Source organism: Tinamus guttatus, unplaced genomic scaffold (genome assembly GCF_059628265.1).
Source record: "Tinamus guttatus ecotype Peru unplaced genomic scaffold, ASM5962826v1 Tinamus_guttatus_pri_ptg000010l, whole genome shotgun sequence".
NCBI classification, from domain to species: Eukaryota; Metazoa; Chordata; class Aves; order Tinamiformes; family Tinamidae; genus Tinamus; species Tinamus guttatus.
The window spans coordinates 4,219,450-4,241,427 of record NW_028288544.1 but is presented as its reverse complement, the minus strand read 5'-3'; the positions used below and the strand labels follow the sequence as shown (position 1 = coordinate 4,241,427).

The following is a 21,978-nucleotide window of genomic DNA, read 5'->3' as shown; positions in this document are numbered from 1 at the left end:
TATGTTAGATACATGGCACAGGTTTATGAAATCAAGAGTAGCATAGAGAAGCTAAACCATGGCCAATTATTTCCTGCCTTACCAAGTGTAAGAACTAGGGATCTTGATAGAAACAAGCAGGTTTAAAACAGGCAAACATATGTCCTTCAGAATGTATAGTTAAGGTGTCGAGGTGCATTCTGACACATAAGGATAATAAAATTCAGAGGAGTTCAAAAAGTGACTGGACAAATTAATGGGACAAAAACCCTGAGTACTTAATACAAACTTTGTTGTTGCTACTCGTTATTGCATGTCAAGCCTGGTTGTATTTGGTAGATATATCCATGTAAGCTTTCTTTGCTCTTGCACTTTTTTCTAGACATGTGTTTTTGGTTCTGGTCAAAGACATGGTAATTGGATAGATGGACCTTTATTCTGTATGATCATTCTTATATTATGGGTTTTTTTGTAAGCGTCAACTATATGCTTGTTATCTAACCCTCGTATCTATTAGACCAGCTCATGGAGCATTGCAAGTCAGTGCTGAAAATGGCGGTTAAATATCCTTTGCTAAGTAGGAAGCTATTTTAAATTAACTGGTGGTGAAATAGGGACATAGGTTTGCCAGGCTATTCAGAAGCCTTTGACTCTTAAGTCTTCAGTATGTGCATCAAAAACTTAAAATGTATTACTTAAGGTATTATTATTTTAGCTTTTTTTTAGCCTTACCCTCAAATTTACTGTTATCCAACCTTTCATCCACTGAACCATCATTTAGATTTGGTAGTTTGTTCTGAAGGAAAGAGAAGGGGGAAAAGTTCTGAAGGAAAGAAAACGTCTGCTGAAAATATCTCTCAGAATTTCTTCTTATTTAAATTTAGTATGCTGAGCATCAGCATTCTAAATATATATGTTATTGTATCAAACTAGCTTTGATAGATCACACACTGCACAGTAATGACTGTGTGTATGCACTGGTCTAGGTAGTATCTGAAACTTCATATGCAGTCAAAGACCTTCAAGCCTTCACAGAATATGTGTTTCGAGTAGTATGGATCATCACATCTCAGCTGCAGCTCCATTCTCCATCGAGTCCCAGTTATCGGACAAATGCTTTTGGAGGTAATGAATTAACATTTCTTTATATGCTAATAAAACCTTTTAGGACCGTATCAGAAACATTTAGGTTTCCTTGTTGTTCCTTTAATAGAAAACATTTATGCTTAATCTTCAGAAGTATATGTATCCTGTCTGCTCAGTAGATGCAAAAGACTCCACTTAAATATTACAGGTTCTTTTATTTGAACTAAAAGGAATAGGACTGTTGCTTTCAGTTTTAAAAACAGGACCAGAAAAGTGCATGGTCAAAAATCTGAGGGTGAATTGCACACTTCAATGAGCTTTTTGGGTGGAATACACAGACATTTCCCCAAATACACAAAGAAATTTTGACATGTCAAATAATATGTTCATACTTTAAAGTCTGTAGATCTGCAATAGAAAGATGGAAACTCCCAGCACCCCGTTAGAGACAAAAATGACTTACAAACAACGTTCCTTAATTAGGACATCATGATAAGGAGGGGGAAAAGATGGTAGTATTATCATCATAGGAAAAAAAATCAGAATTTTAATACAATTGCTTGGTGCTTTATTTTCTTGCAGAAAACGTGTGACATCATGGTCATATTATCAGAATTTCATAGAAATGAGATAAAAAATGGTTCCCTATCAGGAATCTTGCACAGAAGCAATTTACAAGATATAAGTTTCTTTCTGTTGACAATGTGCATACATTTTCATTTTAAGAACTGGATGTGCTCTTGAATAAGGCACTAGGGAAGGTGTCATAAGTTTTCAGTTTATGTTCCATGGCATAATGAACAGAATCTCTTAGAAAACCTAGATAAAATGGATGCTTTCAAATTCTTTTTCTTTTTTTTTTCTTCTAGTTTCACAGGGCTTAATATTGAAATAATTACTAAATTATTGAAATAATTACTAAAGTTCCATATCCCTATAGAAAATTATTACTTTTTATTTATTTATTTATTCACGTTTTGCATCTCCTCTTTAGGAAAATAAAGAAAAATAAATCCTCAGGACTGAGGTTTGAAGGAATAAATAAAACTTCAGGATTTGTACTTTGTGAACTGTGACTAACCCATCCGAGCAGAGAATACGGTATAGGGAAAGATCTATAGAAGCTGAAGATTTGCCTTCCAGCAGGCTCCCATGTGTACTCTAGTGGAGATGATAGCTTTGTGAGAAATGTCATAAGGCTAGGTTTCTGTCTTTTTTTTTTTTTTTTTTTTTTTTGCAGCAAGGTCATTGTTTAGATTCCATATAGGCTTCAGGGAAAATGTGATAAGGGTGCAGCAATAAAGATCACACTCAACACAGAGTAGCAACTCGCAGGGCAGACTCTTCCTGTTGTGCCCTCTCTCATATGTTGCAGAGAAAGGCACACATGTGGGAGTGGAGAGATGAAAGGTTATGCGCCCTGTTATTTGCCTTTAGCAATGTGCTGTTTTGCATGATCATCTAGGAACAGCCCTGGTCCTAATGTCTCACTTCTCAACAGCTTATATAATATTTATGAATTAATACTGTTCCTTGTCGTATTTATTAGCAAAAATTAATAGGCATGACTTTAAAAATGAAAAACAATTAATGTCATAAATGCCATTCCTGATTCAGTTATTTCTGTCTTTTGCAGTTCCTACTACAGCTCCTGTCATTAAAGATATTCAGAGTTCAAGTCCTAACACTGTAGAAGTTAGCTGGTCTCCACCACTTTTTCCCAATGGATTGATTGTCGGGTACAACTTGCTCCTGAGCAGCAAAAATCATGAACTGTTGAGAGCATCAAGAGGACACAGCTTTCAGTTCTACTCCACCTTTCCAAACAACACTTACAGGTATGGGAAGCAGTAACCAGCATGGCCAAGCATGTCTATAGTATCTCTTCCCTGGATAGTACAGGGTATGCCCAAATACTGCTTCTCAAGGGCAACAATTAAAGTCGTTACCAAAAACAAGTGTATATTCATTCAGATGATGGAGTTATTTTTGTATGAACAGCCATCTCATCTGAAATAATTAAGATGGCGGGGAGGGAAAAGCAATTTGGTCGAGAAATGAGGGGCTGAAGCCTTATTTTTAAGTTCGTGTTGCACATTTTGAGTGTATTAATGAAATGATAGAGCAACCCTCTCTGGTCCTTTAAGCATCTGGAAAAAATCTGTCATTTATTGAACACAAAGGGCTGCATATTCTGCTTACACAAGTGAATGTGCACCTTCATTCACCCTTCTGAATCCAAGACCCCATTTGACATCTTTGTTTACAAGATGTTGCTTTTGCCCACCCTCCTAAGCTGGGAAATTCAGATTCTGGTTGGTTACCCTTAGTGAAAGTTTCTGAGATAATATCATTTAAGTACATATTTTCTTAAAGGAGGAATATTCTGTAACAATCACAATGCTTGATAAAATGTTTTTTCAGGAAATGTTTCAAAAGATTGCCCCAAACCAAAAACATATTGTTTTATTTTACTTTTTTTATCGTTCTTGTTTGCTTTGATTTCCTGTAGATTCAGTATTGTAGCAGTGAATGAGGCTGGTGCTGGACCACCTGCAGAAGCCAATATCACAACTCTGGAAGCCAAAGGTACAAGACTAGCAGAGTCCTTATTGCTGTTGGTTCCTGGGGTCAAAGTCACATTCACTGGCTTGCGGTGTGCTTAGAAGTGAGTGATATTTAGACTGTAAACAGTCAGGAGTCATATGCTGGGGAGCTGATAGTACATCAGAGAGAGTCCTGCTCTTTGGCCGTAGATATTGCTGGAGCACACATCACAGTGAAAACTTGAATTTCCGGTAGACCCAAATGAATTCAGCTTGAATTGTGTTACAGATTACAAACAAACAAAACCTTCTCGGAGGTCTGAAGCAGTGACTGAGAGCACACACTTTCATTTTCAAGACGAGACTTTAACAGTTGCAAGCAAATGTGTATCTTCTAATATTATTAGGTTTGTTATATTAGGCTCTCTTGACAAAAAATTTTTGCTTGTACCATGCCAAGTATGTGAAATCATATCATTTTTCTTTGATGCTCTTTCATTCTTATATTTATTTTTACTACATCTATTTACTACTGATAAAATAAATGGTATTCTACAGGTACCACTCAAAGAATTTTTGAAATGTTAGTTATTTGCCAGAGAAAGGTATGTGTTAAGATTACTTTAGGAGTGTAAAGGAAAATCCACCTAGATTTATGGTTGTCAAACACTTGGAAACTCTTACTTAAATTCTAGCAGATACTTTAACTCTGTCTCTGAAACACTTGTCTTTTGCTACTGGTTGGAGGAATTAAGTTTATATTTTTATAAATGTTTTTCAAAATGTGACTTAGATTAATCTGTAATTAACTCATATTAGGTAATACACTGATTTTGTTAACTAATTCAAGCTATTTAGTAACAAATCAATTAAAATTAAACCCCAAACAAATAAGTCTCCCTCAAAAAACAAAAACAAAAATAAAAAACAAACAAAAAACCCACTTAAAAACACTTTCTGGTGGAGGTGATGGGACACAAGCCCTTATTAGTTGCCAATAAAAACTTCAATTAATTCCTCTGAGCTCCAGTGGCATGTGCTCTCCTTCTGTAATAATGTAAACTGGAGCCACCCTTCCTGCCTGCATCACATTCAGAAATGTTTGTACTGCACCAGATACTGAGCTTCACAGGCTTGAGCCCTGAATTGGGAAAGTAATCAGTAAGGAATGTCTCTGAAAAGAAGTAAGGAAGTGATATTAACTTCTTGTACTCTGCTCTAGTGAGATCATTACTGAAATGACTTGCAGTAAGTACATCACGTGGCAATATAGGCAGCTCTGTCTATTTCGATTATCCAGGAAATAATGAAGGTAGCAGCTGATCTGTCCCCTGGTACCTGTAAAAGGAAATGTTGTCTGATAACAGACAGTTGCTTAAACTAGAGGAAAGAGACAAATGTGAAGGATTGCTTAGAAACTGAAATTAGCCAGATTCAGACCTAAAATAATGCACTGGTCTCTAAAATTAATATAATAAGCATAATATTATTGTTTGAGTGGGGTTTTCAGGGAGGCCTGGAGAAGCTAAATATCCCACTTTCATTGGATTTGGGGGTGACAAGGTTGTCTCTGTGCTTCTGTTTTCTTGGGAGGCAGCAGGGTCTTGTTTTCTGCAGTGAAAGGCAGCGTCTCCTCTTTCATGAGGGAGTGTTGCAGGACGTTATGATCTGAAATGTGTGTGGCACATTTTCATCCAATGAAAACAACCTGGAGGCACTGTAATGGTGAATAACTCAATCCGCTTTTAACTCTTTGAGAGGTTTAATTTTAGTCACTGTTAGTAGGATAGATGCACATGAATACATGCACACATATTTGACATATCTTTGTTGTTTTTGTGTTTCGATTATCTGCATTAATTGTGAATTTCTCCTTTTGTTAGTTAAGGAAAAAGCAAAATGGCTCTTCCTGTCTAGAAACCGGTCTTTACGGAAGAGATACATGGAATCTTTCTTGGACACAGCTCAGTGCCTGCAGAATGATGTGATACACCACAATATTACAGGTAAATCGGTTGAGGCATGCTCATTCGCTCTTAAGTACTGCTTAGACCTCTATATTTGCCAAGGACAGAATACACTTCCCCTAGGCTCCAGCTTCCTTTTGTAATCAGTGGGGAGAAATAGAAACTTTCTGTTTGACATAACAGACCTTGTGACTGCTGAGACATTTCGCTTATGTGCCACCTTCCCTCCACTGAGTCTAGCAGCCACTTCAGCAGTGAACTTCTACACAGCAGGTGTCTAAGTTGAGATAAGATGAAGTCAAGTCAGATCTTTCCCTATAATTAATGACTGTATTCACTCAACATGAATGTGAGGAAGGAAACTGGTTCAAACTAAAGGATTAAATTGCGTGAAGTGTCGAAGGATGGTGGCTAGGAAGTAAGCTGCTGTGTTGGTTGGTTTGAGGCAAAAAGTTTTGTAACTAGGCATTTAGTGGTCTAAATCACCAGACAGACATGTTTTCTCAAGTTGGCCATGACTCTAATCTCCCTTATCTGCACTGCTGCTGTGTTTGGTCCTTGGGAACAATATGGAAATCTGAGGTTATCTACATTAGTTCACAGAGCCACAAAGACACCAGCAGAATGAATGGTGCCTCAGACTAAATACCCCTTTATAGTAATGTTGCGGTACAGATAATGTCTAGTCAGAATTAGAGTGAATGGTGCTCTGTGAGGAGATGCAAATTGCATCTCTTTGTCCTGGGGAAGGGGAATCCATATCAGCTGATCTGCTTGTTATTTATCCTGTCCCTGAATATCTTCCTGAAGAGCAATTGTCTCTTGTCCATAGAATACATAAGTTTTCTTATTATTTGAATGAAGACTAGAAATGGAGGAGCGAAAGTATTAACTTTTCTTTTTTTTTTCCAATGATGTTGGATTCCAGATGGAAAAGAACCTAATTTTAAGGCAATTAGACAAAAATAACTGAAAAGTTGGAATGTATTTCTTGCATTATATGTGTGCGCATATATTTCTATTTTTAGGAATTTCTGTGAATGTTTATGAGCAAGTTGTCTATTTTTCTGAGGGAAATTCCATCTGGATGAAAGGTCCTGCAAATATGTCTGATGTGTCCGACTTAACACTCTTTTATGTTGGCTGGGGGAATATTACATCAATCTCAGTAGATTGGCTGTACCACAGGATATACTTTGTCATGAATGAAAAGGTATGGCTCCAGGACTTAATTAATTTCTTATTTCATATTGGTCATTACTGTAATTTATTTTGCACGAGAAAATCTGTTTTATGTATAGATATGCATGCATAAAATATAATCACAGAAACATATTCTTTAGTTTAATAATATTCACATATTTCAGAGATTTAATATAGAGGAATAAGCATGAATATTAGGTCATATTTAAAGTAAACAAGCTATACAGAGTTCTGCTTCTCTGTCTTGCTTTTCTTTTCTGGAAGGAAAAAGCTTGGATTTCAGCTATCCCATCCAGGGCACACCCAAATTGAGTGACTTTTTTTGTTCCTTTCCTCTCCATCTAGCCTGTTCACTTCCTACTGTGCCTCAGAAAGGTGGTGTGATAACTAGTTAGTGATTATAACACTCTTCATAAATGAAAAAAAACTGTTTAAGGGAGAAAGAATTTTTGCCCCAGTGATGACAGCTCAGCTTATAGCTGAAGTTAAAATATAGATCACATTCTTGCACTCGGTAAACTTGAATCTCCACAAAGCATCATTTATGTTAATGGCCTGACTTTGCACACCCTTCTCACTCCTCCAACACACCAAGAACAAAAAAACTGCTCTAAATGGGCAGTAGGGGATTTTATTTTCTCTTGCCGTTCCTGATTTTTCATTTATTGCTTTGGGAACTTCAGTAGCAAGAAGAAAGGTAGCCAGACAGCTGTACAAATGCAGCTGTAGATGAACAGATTGATGCCAGAGCTTTCTGAAGCCAGGATAGGTTAGAAAGGTCCCAAGGTACTGCTACCAGGATCAGGAGAGGGCTTCCTTCCCTCTCGTACCTTCCCTTTCAGATCCATAGCTTGCCTGCACCCCCAAATCAGGTTTCTCTTCTCAGCTTACAGACAGGAGGTTGAGAGGAGAGTGACTAACAGCTCTTCGGGGTAAGTTCTCAGGGTGGTGTTTGCTGCACTGGGCGGCAGCTGTCCTTGGGTGACTGACATTCAGGAGCCTAAGAGTCCTACAACGAGACAAGAGTGTGAAAAGTGTTTCCTTCCCAGCACTGCGCCTCTGGAGGCATCAGCCCAGATGGTTTGCTCCTTAGAAAGCTCCCTATGAATGCATGACCACTTTCTCATTCCTTAGATACATGTCTGCCCTCTAGAGAGCTGTGCGGCAGCTGAAGACATCACTCCCCTTTCGATTACATCCCCTCAGAAGATCATAGCTGATCCCTATAATGGGTAAGCGTCCTCCTTGAGAACTCTTCGTCAGAAGCTCTATAAAACCTGTATCTGCTTTTCTTCATTAATCATCTATGTCCACTTCAAACTCTTCCCCTACCCAAATAAAATTGCAATGGTAACGAGTAACAAAGTAGAAAAGAGCCAGAACAAGCATGGCACCTGCAGGTGCTGTCAGGGGAGATAATTTCCAATGCAGAAATTTGTTTTTTTAGGCATTCAGTGCTTTATGAATATAGGACTTTTTCAATTTTAAATGTCTGCACTTAACACTTGAGATCTTATGAAAGAATATTCCCAAATAAGCCACCAGCCAGATACCCAGGAGGTGAAAAGTGAAGTGCTTGATTTTGACTGGACGTATAGTAATAGAACCAAAAGCATTTTCCTGATGTATATGTAATGATGGCCATGTCTATGAGCTGTTAAAATATTTGCGACTCATCTACAGAGTTCTTGTGCTATAGTTACACGGGTCTTCTGTGCTCCGTGGCCAGGTACATTTTCTGTCTCCTGGACGATGGCATATACAGAGCCAACCTCCCGCTCTTCCCAGCGGCTGCCTCTGCAGCTATGCCAGTTGTGCAATCCAGCGCTTTGAGAGACTTTGTCATCAGCTTCCAGACGAAGAGGCTTATTTTCTTCAACAAAACAGAGCAGGCTTTTGTGTCAGGTTTTCTGGATGGTTCAGAATTTCACACCTTGCGGTCGCACGTGCCACTGAACAACATGGAGAGCTTTGTTTATGAAGATAACATGTTTACCGTCACGGACGGCAGGGCAGTTTTCCATGAGGAGGTCTCTCCAGGGGGAAGCTCGAGCTTTAATGAGTACATAGTGGATTGCAGCTTGGCCTATCCAGAGTACTTTGGCTTTGGCAACTTGCTTTTTTATGAGGCATCAACTCAGCCTTTTCCTCTGCCGACTCCTCCTCGTCTCGTCATGGTTCTTTTTGGATCAAAACAAGCTGTGATCAGCTGGGGGCCACCTGAGCTCACTATTGGAACCAGTAAGTTTAAATGCTTCTTCCTGAAAGTCTAGTCTTTTTCTTTGTATGGGAATAACTTCCTCATTTTCCTTTTCTTCAGGGCTCTGTTGGTCACGGGGCTTTAATGACTTTAGTAGCCTGTCGTTCTGGAATATGCGTAATTATTTCAGTGTGAAAATTTTAACCCAAGATTTGGCAATATGATCAGCCAATGTCCTATAGCCTCTATCCTATATGCATATGTACTTAAACAGTGACACCAGGTTGGGTTGGGGAAAATTCTGTTCTCGCAGATCAGTTCATTTCATGGGAGAAGGGCCACTGCTCTTTCTATTTCCCTGGAGGAAGGTGATTTTTAATTTATTCCCTTCCTAATTTCTCTGATGCTGGCATTTTTAAAAATGACTCTCTAACTTAGTTTTATTAAAGATTGCTGTTTTCTGCTACAGTGACCTCGTCTGTGATAATGTGATCATATCTCACAGGTCCATCCGCCTGGCAGAACTGGACCTATGATGTGAAAGTATCATCTCAGTACCCTTCTGATAAGGAACGAGTCATGTCAAACATTAGCGACACCAGGTTTACAGTAAAGGGGCTGACCAGCTTCACAGCACACGAAGTGTCAGTTAGAGCCGTGTCTCCTGCTGGTGAAGGGCCTTGGTCAGAGGTGTTTCGAGGCATGACTTTAGAAGAAGGTGAGAATTGCTGCTTCACCCAAGAGAAATGGACAATGAGTCAGTAGAGCTTCCCATCTGGTGAGGTGTCCACCTAGTGAGCTTGCGACAAAGAATGCAAAATGAGTGAACCAAAAAGATTTTCTTCGAAACTTTAAAGGACGCGAGCGAAGCAAGCTAGCATTTCGTCAAAGTAGTAAGGCTCTCAAACTGTGGCAACCATATTTTATTACATACTACGCTAATGATAGTTATGATACTAATATTGATATACTAGTTGTTAGTACACTAATTATATACTGATTTATGTATTATTAATATTTATATTTCTCTAATGTACATGTAATAACATATGCATTGTTTGACATCCTGTCAACTAAATACATATATGAGAGACCTTATGCTTTTCTGTGCTCTGCAAAACAGTTTCTGTGAGGAAGTGACAGGAATTGCTGTCTTTGCTTTGAGCAGTGTTTTGGGGTGAATGATAGTTTTCAGGAAAGTGCAGGTTCACTGAAAGAAATAGCTGAGAACCCTTGGTTTTAGCAAAGACAGTGAGGGAAATTGATGTCTACACAATATCTGAGATTATACATTTTGGAATGTGTTTTGATGCCTTGTTTACCCATTATAACGTATGTCTGAGGGGAGCAGAGGTATTAACTTAATGCACTGGTCAGGCACCTAAGATCTGGGATGACTTTTGACGACTTGGGTAAGCCAAGGTCCAAACCCACGGTGGTGTGCAGACATCTAATAAGGTTTCAAATCACCTTAAGGTTCTGGATCTAAACCTGTCTTAAATCTCTGTTTTTCAAACTATTATACTTCCATTCCCTGGTTCTTCCTTCAGTATTTCTTAGGGCAAGGACAGTTTTAACTGTTTTTCTGTAACTTTCTGGAAACAGTCACTCCAGTATTAGAATATACATATTACAAACGAATTGTTCTTGGTATTCATTATTGCACTTTTCTGTCTTTATCAGCTGAAGAAGAACCATATATACTGGCAGTAGGGGTTGAAGGGCTCTGGAAGCAGCGGTTGGATAGCTATGGGCCGGGAGAATTCCTCTATTCTGATATAAGAAATGTTTCAGGTAAATACTGACCAAGTTGGCTGCTGCCACCAACTTGTCAGAACTTATCAGAATTCTATAAATTTAATCAATAGGACTGAAAGACGAAAGCATTCATCACAGCTGTCCAGACTTAAGTGCACAGTGAAAGCCGTTTCAATGAGTCAGTGTCCATTTTTTTTTCCTTCTCTACTTTATGGATCAAATTAATCCTTAGAGAAAAAGAGCAGAGCAGAAATGAAGTCAGATCTCTGTCTTCACAAGCTGTCTTCAGAATCCCAATGTATATATGATATATTTATAGTAATTGGAGAAAGATGCATGCAAGTATGTAGTTCCTATAGGAAAGTACCTATCTCTATGTTAACTAAGCCTTAGTGTTTATATCGATTTCTGTAAACCATGAAGTGTCTGTTTCCTTTTTATTTATTATTATTATTATTATTTAAAATAGCATATTTCTAAAATCTTAATATCTTTTCTTCTTTTTTCAAGATCTTGACTGGTATAATGATACTCTGTATTGGAGCAATTCCATGGGGGAAGTTCTGACCGGGTCACTGAGCAGCAGAGCGAGTACCATTGAGAGTACTTACGTGTCTGACATCAGAAATGCAAGGCTATTGGCATTTGACTGGTTGGGCCAATGCTTGTATTGGGCTGGCAAAGCAAATACGGTAGGTAGAGTTGCACTTCTAAAACCTGAAGCTAATAAGAAGTAATAAGTATCTGTGAAGACCTTACTCCTTGTAAGGATTTCTTATTCTTATTTCTTACAATCTGAAATGCATTTGGACCTTTGCTACGTACACAACAGTTTTCTTCCCCTGTGAGTATTTCTACAGTTATGCAGGAGTTTGGAGTAAGAAGTTCATTAATATTCATTTATTGCTGGGCACTGAATTCCAGGTGCAAAACAGACAAACCAAATATTCTGTCAATAGTTTTGTAGAATTCAATATTATAGAACTAAGTGAATATAGTGGAAATGGAGATTGTCAAGTTGTTTTCATCTAAGAAGCAGATGGACTTTATTTTAATCCTTATGTATGCAACAAATTTAATGTGATTTGTTTACACAGCGATTTTCAAGATTGGTCTCTGTAATGCACTACTTTGCAGATACCTGCTGGTAAAAAAAACGATTGCACTTTGTATGCTCTTATATCACGAATATTGACATGTGAATTATTTAAAAGGTATTTGACTTCAAAATTGCAGTGCTAATTTATGCAGTGCTGTCAAATTATGCCTTTCATTTCCTGTAAGTGCAAAGTCAGAAGCTGTTTTAAAAACTGGAGCTAGAAGGCCAGATTTCACACTGCCTTGCACCCTCATTTGCACTTGTGAATAGTGAATACGAAGTGGGTGAGAAACTTAGTCAGACAGAAGGCTGCCAAAACTAGGAAAAACAAGGGGGATAGAAATTTGTCTTTTTTTCTTTTGTTACTTTCTGGCAAACATTAACTAATAATTTTGCCTTATTCTTCCTCTTCAATTTTAAATGCGAAGTCTTTAAATTCTTAGGCTTTGAAAGCCTAAGGCTTCTATAGACTTGAGATAAAGACTGTAGAAAAGTAAGTACTTTGAAAATATATTCAAACAAACAAACAAACAAACAAAAAAACCACCCATGGCTGATAATGTGTAGGTGTGATATTAAAAACAATTCTTTTTTCCCTAGATCTTCAGAAAATCACTACTGGGAGGCAACATGGATGTTGTGGCCCGCGTTGTGTTCCTGGTAAAGGATCTCGTAGTGGATTCAGTTAATGGTTACCTTTACTGGGCCACAATGTACTCTGTGGAGAGTGCAAGGCTGAATGGAGAGCATTACCTTATGTTGCAAGAACAGCTGCAGTTTTCTGGTAAACAGGTGACTGACATTTTGTTACTGTTTTAAATGTTTTTTAGTGAGCAGGTCTCTAGGACACAGTCAGTGTTTGTGGCTATCAAAATCACCCTGTTATGAACAGGAAACAAAATATGCCCTGCAAATAACGGCTGCATGGAAACTTCAGAGGTTAGCCTTGTGCCCCATGACGTTTCAGCCCTTTTGGACTAGATGAAAAGATGCTGCTGTTTCTCCACACGTACACAAAAAAGCCTAGTTTAGTCTCTCTTGGGCAGTTAACATTCAGAAAGGCCCTCCAACGTCACATGCCTCCCATACCTTCTCTCTGTGAGAGGGTCCAGGGAGAAGAGGGGAAGACTGTTCTGGTGTGGTACCTGTCATCCTTGCAAACATAAATACAGAAGAACTGGGAAACACTTTTTTCACATATAAAAAATAATGTTTGTGCTGGAAAGGGTGACATTCTTATCCAGGACCAGCCTCCCACCTTTCCTCAATGGAGGTGGGATCTCTTCTTGGGAAGACATACGCTTTCCCAGCCAACAGCACCCTATAACTTACCATGTAACACTTTTTTCACATATAAAAAATAATGTTTGTGCTGCAAAGGGTGACATTCTTATCCAGGACCAGCCTCCCACCTTTCCTCAATGGAGGTGGGATCTCTTCTTGGGAAGACATACGCTTTCCCAGCCAACAGCACCCTATAACTTACCATGTATCTTCTGGGTGACCTGCTTGTAGGAACTAACAACTGGCAGTTCAATCTAAACTGCTAAAGCCAACTTCCCTGCCCTTCTCTTTTGACTCTATTACCTGTTTCTCTAAATTGTCTCATGCTAACCTCAGATTTCTTATCCTCAGCTTCAAGGCCCTTGGCAGCAAGAAGGCTGCTTGTCTCCTGCTGTCATTTTTTTTTTTTTTCTGCACCTTCCTCTATGTCAGTGATACCAGCCTTCAACTATCCACTCATTCACACCTCCTACAAATAAACATCTCTTCTCCTCCTTCCATGCTGCCCCTAATCTATGCACCAACTTCCCTGCACTCAGCCTCCTGCTGTGATGCATACAGGAAAAAAGCCAAGTAAAGATGTCTAGACCGAGTAGTGACCAGTTATAGCTGACAGGTGTTTACTCATTAAAACGAAACCCCAGACAAACCGCTCAAAAAAAGAGAATAGAATATACTTCTGTGGTGGAACTGTTGAGCAGGTTGATCCCATTTAAGTATTTGAGTTCATGTTTGTACAAGCAAAAATATGCACCTCCCTTGCATAGTGGAGTCCTTTATCCAGGAAAGAGTACTCATGCCTTAATATTAAAACACAGATGTAATTGTTAATTGCTGTTATAAATAGAGATTGTTTTCTACAAAACACAGTCTGTACTGGAATTTACTACATGATTTTCTAATAAAGAATAGTCATTCATTTGGTCAGCACAGGATCTTCAGCAGTGTATAACACCATATAGCTGCATCTCCTTTTAGCTTGAAAATTGAATAGTATGAATATAAGATCCCTACTATGATTTCCTAAATAAATATGAAGGCAGAGTTTTAAAGGATATTTATCTATGGGGAACAACATCTTTTTATGACAACTATTTTACAATCAGTCATACAGCTTAGTTGATGCATGTTGGCACAGCTTGATTGATTTTTGGTACAATGACAAATCCTAATCTAGATTTAGAATATATAGATTAGAATACGGGCCAAAGAATATCTAGATTAGGATTTGGCCAGAATGTCCAAAGAACTTAAATAAGTAGTTTAGGGTATACAATATGCCTGGAAGATAAGTAATCTGTAGCGGGGCTGTGTCTAAGTGTATTGTGTGCAGGTGGGGCCAGAGCCCTCTGAATGTTTCCTCTTATTACTGCTGGTCAAGGAGTATCTCAAGTAGCTCGATTTATGTTGCATCTCATGATGTGGAGTTGTATTGCATGATCCCAGACATATGTCATATCCAGAGACCAATACCTGTCATGACATGGAAAAACCCTGTCTATTTTTGAAGCATAAGAGAAGGGAGGCATTACATTACTGCCTATCCTCCAAATGTGAATAGTACAAATATTTTTTGCCTGTTGTTGACAGGATACAGGGATAGAGAGAAGGAAGAGAGGCATGTCTGTGGGAAAATAAAATAGTTGCAGAAGGAAAGTAGGTAAGGAAAGAAGACCAAAATATCTATAAATAAGTAAATAATAAGTAGACTTAGGAAGACATAATTGATGATGAATATGGGAGAGAGGCTAGGTAAATGGGATAAAATAGTGTATGCTTTGCTAAATATGCACTCAAGCACATGCATACGGTGAGTTTTTTTTAACAAGAAAACCTACAGGAGCAATCATTCAAACCTTATTTCCTGACATACAGTATCAACAGAAATATGTCAAGAATGTACTTACATAAGGGCCAACAGACAACTAAGTGATATGACATTTGCTTTCCTGTCAACATCTTTTGCCAGTTTATTAATGAAGAGTGGTTTTTTTTTTTTTTTTTTTTAAGGAGGATCCCCTTGCATCCATAATGGAAATTTAACCTTATAAAATAATAGCTACAACTATTTTCTTTGGATGAGGAAGTGAGAATGCAAGGTTTGAGAGCTGCAAGAAAACATTTTCAGAAAAGCACATACCAACTTGTAGACTGAGCTAATGACATGTGCTGAACATAATATAACAGTCTAATTTGTGAATGCAAGTTCTTTGTCACTCACAAAACAGATTTATTAGATGTTTGATTTTTATTATTTTTGCATATGGCATTGAATCTGTTGCTTACTGAAAAAGCAAGAAAGCTTTATTTTGGATATTAGATACATTTAAAGTCAACAAAAAATCTGTAGTTAGTCTAGTTGAAGATGAAATATTGATAAATAGAAAAGGAATATTTTTTTTCTCTGACTCTTATTTAATAATAAATGTTTTACTAAAATATAAACATTTAATTTCATATTCAAACTGAGTATTTTTCAAATAAATTAGCATTATTTTCTGTAAATAATGCAACACATTAAAATATTCTATGCATAAAATCAAACCCTGGAAAAAAAAGACAGAAGATACAAAGTATTTCTATCAAAAAGTGATCCTGACTTTAAGACTGGATATCAACCATCTGTTTCAGACAAAGAATATTAAAATACCAGAGGGGTTCTGGAAATTTTGATGGGAAGTTTCACTAACCACTTGATACACTATCGCCATAATATCTGCACGCATCAGATGCTTTAGGGATGAACACTGTAACAGATGCTCATAATATGCTATCTAGAAAATCATCAGCTGCTATAAATAGGGGTCCACCAGGGACCTGATTATTTTCTAGGGCTGCCTCTTTTCCTATTAGACTAAATGGTTATTGTAGTAGTGTTATTTTTGCCAATAAAGAGCTACTAATGATGCTGCCTGAAAACATCCATGTCTAAGGGTTTCTCTCTCAGGAGTATTTAAATTGCCTTTTTTTTTTTTTTTTTAGGTGGTAGGTCTATCTTTGGATCTCACTTATGGTTTTCTTTACTGGCTTGTGCAAGACAGTCTATGTCTAAACCTATACAGAGTTGCTCTTTGCAAAGAAAGGTAAGTAAATGTGTAGCACAGGTAAGAAGGTCTTTAACTTCAAGTTTCTTGCAATTCTATCTTAAACAAATAAAAAACCAACAGATTTTTATCCAATGCTGAGCACCTGTAGTTGCTAATTCAACAACAGGAAAATGAAAGTGCTGATGGGCACACATATCTGAAGGCAAGCTATGTGTTAGGAGGTCATGCTCATCGATTTTTAAATTTAGTTTTATAAAATAATTGCCATTTATTTTCTACTCAGGTGTACGATGATAAGACCATAAGAACAAATGATATTTTTTCATGTATATGCCAGGTCTACTATACAAAAACTATTTTACAGTGTTGAGTAGTAGCTCCTTAAACTGTATTTTTGTTCCTTTTCATATGGAGACAAACTGTTTTTCTACAAACATCAGATTAAACCTCTTAAAATGAGTTAGCCATATTTATGTGCGTGTATTCATAATATTGCAAACCTGTTTCATGTGGAATCAGCTGGATTTTCTGATTATCTTAGACTTGCTTGTGGTCAATGGTAAACATTTAAAGAATCAAAATATGTTGACTAGTTTTAGCCAGAACATGCAGAGCTATTGTGAACCAATTGCCAGCCATAAATCATCTCTGGCATGCCAGAACAGAGAGATTAGAAGTAATCCATCCTAATGAATCTGATGGTGTGTCAAAGCTTTTCCAAATTTGCTTTGAATAGCATGTGCCTAAGCTGAAAGACATTTCTAAAATAGTAAAATGATGCCTGTTACAATATATTTAATCTCTTACCCAGAAGATAAATTGGGATCAAAGAAGGCCTTTAAGATTTGACATAGAAATAACAAGACAGATCAAATCACCAGCAATACTGCTGGAAGAAAATTGTAATGGAGCTTTACAGATGATGGAAAGGTATCAAGAAAAATAGCAGGGTCAAAATTCATCTGGGGACTTGCTTTAATGAAGCAAATTCAATCTCTCACTGGGCTGGAACTCAGCTGTTTTCCTGGAATTGCTGAGAGGAAGGGGGCTGATTTTTCAAAATACTCGGTTTCCTACATGTGTTCATTAGAATACTTTCTTTAGGTTTTCAGACACTGAGACATTTTACAATCATCTTCTAATGAAACCAAAGGATTGAAGGACTCGGTCTTGCTCCTCCCACAATGTATTATTCTGAAAAATGTTCTGCTGAAGAGAACTTAAAGACTTTTGATTTATTTTCCTTTCCTCCTCCATCAATATTAAGAACTGGAATGGGGAAGAAAAACACATTAATGTGCTAAACATTGCATAAATCATGTTCTCTTTACATGGGCTGTTTTCAGTTTGTTAATGTCATGTGTGTTTTCACAGTTGTGGTAATGCCAGAGTCACAGAATTTGCAGCATGGAGTACTTCAGAAATATCTTGGAGTCCACTGGAATATTACAGCGGACGGCTCTTCTGGATTAATAGTTTTCAGTTCATTACAGCACAAGAAGTCAATCAGAGCATTAACATTCCCTTTTCACAACCAGCAGAGTTTGCAGCCTTTACTCTTGTTCATAAATCACTCAAACCTTTGCCAGGTACATTAGTTCCTTTATCTAAACTCCTCTGTAAAGATATTTCCTGACAATCTATAATTCTTCATTCTTAAAATTCTTTAAAGTCATTTGATTAAAGATTTGAACAACTGCAATTTATTAATAAATGTATCAGATTATAGCTAGATCAGTACAATTATTAAACTGTTATGTATGCCTAAACAGAATACCAAATGCTGTTACTCATATACCATTGTTTCTATTTAATGACATTTTTACCAGATTTTTCATATTACCTTAATGTAATTTAAGGTCTAAAAGCTCCACCTATTGTTATTTTTTCCTTTCTCTTTGTGGACAGGAAATTTTTCCTTTATACCAAAGGTGATCCCAGATTCAGTGCTAGAGACTTCCTTTAGGATTAAAGGGAATTCTTCAAGTTTTCACATCTTTTGGAGTGCCTCCACAAACGTGGAATGGGGAACTGTCTTCTACTGCGTGGGACTGAAGTCTCTGCAAGAGAGAGTATTTATGCAATTCTTCCCTGTTATTTATGCATATTACTGCACCTAGTTGCTGGTGTATCTATTTTTAAACATAAATATACTTTCTTTCTTCTCAGGAATTTAGGAATCAGTCCAGCAACTAAACTAAACTGTAAATGTAAGGCAAGCTGTACTGCTCCTCTGACACTGAGAGCAATGCTGGAGGAGCAGGGTCTTAGCAGTAGCTGTGGGTTGGCTGCTGGTGCGCGAACTGCCAAGCGAGGAGCTCCTCGCACCCGAAGGCGTGTGAGAAACTTGGGGATGGAAGCGTCCTTTGAGCTGCCAGTGGGACAACCTTTGCCTGAGAGTTAATTCTGGGCTTCATCCACACTTAAATTTAGCACATTTGACAAGCTGTACTTTCAACTCAAAGGGCAGATTGCTAGCAGATTGCTGCATGTTGTTACAGTGCCACAGGAGTTACTGAAACAGCAAGAGAAGCTCTGCCTTGATTTAATTAACCAGTGTTGGCAAGGGGAATTTTGGAAAACTCAAGGTCTTCCTGAGAGCAAAAATATATCTATTTTGTTTTGTTTCCTTTTATTTTGTTCCATTTGCAGTCTTTGGAGAACGAACGGTGCCTCCATCCCCATAACCTGACAGAGCCATCCTACAGAGTTGACTGGTTGGAACCGTTTGTACTCTTCAATTTCACTGTCACTCCGTACACATACTGGGGCAAGGGACCGACAACATCGGTGGTCCTTCGATCCCCTGAAGGAGGTATCAGTATTTCAAATCTTATTCCTAACCTTTAGTGTGTACCAGAGCGAGGTCTATATCAACAAGTAAAACCCTGTCTTGAGAGGAATGAGCTGCTTTGAGGACTAGTCAGCTGTCAGTGGAGCTGCAAGGGCATGTTCTTAAAATATTTTTTGGCAATTATCTGGTGCACATGTAAATGAACACAGTTGTAATAACAGAATTTGGAGACGAAAGCACATGACAATATCTACCACGTACCTGTGACTAAGAGCAAGAATGAGAAATTGAGATCTATTACAAAGACCATCAAAGGTTGCACATAGCATTTAGAGCTCTTTTTAAGATTTTAATAAATGATATGGACATTTTTCTTCCATGTATACTTTTGCATTTGAGTCTGCTTGGTAACATAGCCCTTCCTTGTGAAGTGAACTAAAATCAGATATCCATATGATGATACAAAACAGGAAGGGGTCACCATGAAGTTTTAGATGGTCCTCTATAATTTGCACCTCACCACTTCTGCACCTCTATCAGCATTAAGGCCATGGAGCTTAGGCTCAAAACGAAATCAGTTAAGCAGGAAATAGTTTATGTTTTAATCAGGAAATCAAGTGTATGTTTTAATGGTAGTACTTTGATCTGTGTTTTGTTTTTTTAATACAGTTCCTTTGGCCCCTCTAAACCCTAGAATATATGTATTACCTAATAATCTACTCGAAGGCAATGAGAAAGTCCTTGTGGAATTCAGGTGGGATGAGCCTGAAAGGGCAAATGGAATATTAACGCATTTTGAGATTTGCTACCAGCTATTGCCTCAGAATGGCACTTCTGATACTTTCTCAGTGTGGAACAGTAGTAGCGTCGAACCCACCCTGATGCTCTTCTCACTCAAAGATGTGCTTCCCAGGCTCACAATAAGGTTACAGGTATGAAACAGTGCTGAGCTTATCTGGTTCTCAGATGCTAGTGGTACAGTTGGAGTGTGTGTCCAGGAGATGATACTGGGCTTGGGACAATAATTTGTGTTTTTGCTCTAGGCTTCACTCATTTGCTGATTCACAGCTCATCCTTGGGCACCTGGCTTAACCTTTCTGTATATTGTATTGCTCATTATATAAAGTTAGGTCTGACCAAAAAAAGCTTTCCTAGGCCAAAAGCCACTGCTAATAACTGAGTTGGTGGAGGTTAAAACAGCCACAGTTATAAAGAGCCTTCACTGCTACAATAATACAGGGATTTGTGTGTCTGAAATATGAGACTTCTCTCTTAAAACTTGGTGACAGGCCAAGTTTCCCTTCTGATAAAAGATCTAGAATGCAGTGTGTGTGCTCAAAAGATGCTGAGTTACAAAAGTGAGAGTGCGTGGCTGGCCAGCCACTGATGGAGGAGACCACCACAGCTCTGAGCATCAGCTGGCAGTGGGGACTCCTCCAGCCTGGGGACAGAGACACCCCTTGGGCTTCCTTTGTAGTCTAACTTGTAGATGCAGCAAAAATTTTCATTCTCTGCACCGCTTCTAGAAATTGTTTCCAAAGCCAGTGTCCAACCTTCAATATAACCTCTGAACTGACCAGCTACAGCCTTCAGTCATGTATGTTCCCAGCTTTTACACTAGGGCAGCAGAGGATCTGCTTGTGTTTTTGTCAGTATTGCCTCTAAGGGCGCTCTGACTGAAGTCCTTCTTCATGAGCACTGCTACATAAACCACTTAATCTCCTGTCCCATCTATCTACAGGTGAGAGCTTTCACCTCTGCAGGTCCAGGACCGTTGTCTGATATAGCAGAGCGGAATTCCTCAGGTATGGACCACCCAGATTTCTTCTTACACTTTCTGTGTAATAGCTGATGAACTCAATAAGCTCCTACTCTGAGTGATGTTTGCTTCACCCTGTGGTAGGCGCTATGCAGGAAATAGTTACCAGCTTCCTATGGGAAATGAACACATTTCTTACAACTTGCTTAAACTCTATGATTTTTGAGTTTTTTCTCAGAACAGTGCTACGTTAATTTTTCTAAGCAATCCTAGAGTAGGCTTTAACAGCAGTTTCTGGTCTTTAATCTGCGGACTACTTGGCTCTTTCTAATCAGGGTGTGAAAAGTGACTGAGAGAGGAAATATATATTTTGCTACCCTTAAATTTGTCACATAATCTTCCACAATGCCTCTGAAAAATACTTAGGAGTCTGCATGTCATGTCAAGAAGGCAACATCAAGCTTACCTTATGTGTACAGCTATTTGCTACAACATCTCTTTGCTGTGACATATTATCAAATACAGTTTGTGCAGGACAGCATTTATTGTTATCTTGTTCTTGCTTTTATTATGATTGACTACTATTGTCTAGAACATGCACCATCAATTCCATTGTACCATTTTCTTTCCAGATATTTTTCCTGTTCCAGCTCTTATAACCATTTCTGCCAACAAGTTGATTCTTACTGACGTAGACAATAATCATACCATATGGGAACTTCTGGCAAATAAAAATATAAAGGACATCTGCTATACTGCTAATGATGACACAGTGTACTATATCCTAGAGGATTCGCTTTTTCTTTTGAACACACAGAGTACTTCGAGGTCTCAGGTACTTTTTTGTTCATTCCTCTGCCTGAAGAAATTGAGGAAAACATGTGGCTGATATTATCATTATTTTGGGGCTAATTATGTTTTGAAGAAGTAAAAAGTGTATTTAAAGCAGGGAAGAATAAACATGATAAAAAAAAAAAAAGTCAAAATCCAGTGGAGAAAATAGAACTGGAAAGATGCACTACTCTTACTGATGGTCAGTTGGTAAGAAATTTTAGTAAAAAAAAGCAATGACTGGATAATTTATCTTTCTAGCAAGTCAATAAAAATAAATATAATAAAATTTACACCTCAGTGTTTTTTTATGCAATAGCTGTTAGAACAGGCCAGAACATATCAGGTGAAATATTTTCCTACTAGAAATAAATGCTTTTACTCATGTATGTCCTCTTTGCTCTTTATTTTTTTTGAAAATGTCA

The 21,978-nt window shown here is 38.0% G+C and overlaps 1 protein-coding gene across 2 annotated transcripts in view; it reads left to right on the top strand.

The window, feature by feature from the left end:
• Nucleotides 1-21,978, top strand: part of ROS1 (ROS proto-oncogene 1, receptor tyrosine kinase) — a 70,892-nt gene that overhangs the window by 8,326 nt on the left and 40,588 nt on the right. For both annotated transcript variants that reach the window (XM_088522141.1, XM_088522134.1), the window contains exons 7-24: nt 966-1,104; nt 2,702-2,903; nt 3,578-3,654; nt 5,495-5,617; nt 6,607-6,791; nt 7,916-8,013; nt 8,511-9,022; nt 9,487-9,699; nt 10,665-10,775; nt 11,250-11,431; nt 12,439-12,630; nt 16,105-16,205; nt 17,544-17,758; nt 18,078-18,241; nt 18,822-18,984; nt 19,633-19,895; nt 20,705-20,768; nt 21,355-21,557. In XM_088522141.1, coding sequence (XP_088378267.1) covers nt 966-1,104; nt 2,702-2,903; nt 3,578-3,654; nt 5,495-5,617; nt 6,607-6,791; nt 7,916-8,013; nt 8,511-9,022; nt 9,487-9,699; nt 10,665-10,775; nt 11,250-11,431; nt 12,439-12,630; nt 16,105-16,205; nt 17,544-17,758; nt 18,078-18,241; nt 18,822-18,984; nt 19,633-19,895; nt 20,705-20,768; nt 21,355-21,557 — 3,207 coding nt within the window. The remainder of the gene's footprint in view (nt 1-965; nt 1,105-2,701; nt 2,904-3,577; nt 3,655-5,494; nt 5,618-6,606; nt 6,792-7,915; nt 8,014-8,510; nt 9,023-9,486; nt 9,700-10,664; nt 10,776-11,249; nt 11,432-12,438; nt 12,631-16,104; nt 16,206-17,543; nt 17,759-18,077; nt 18,242-18,821; nt 18,985-19,632; nt 19,896-20,704; nt 20,769-21,354; nt 21,558-21,978) is intronic.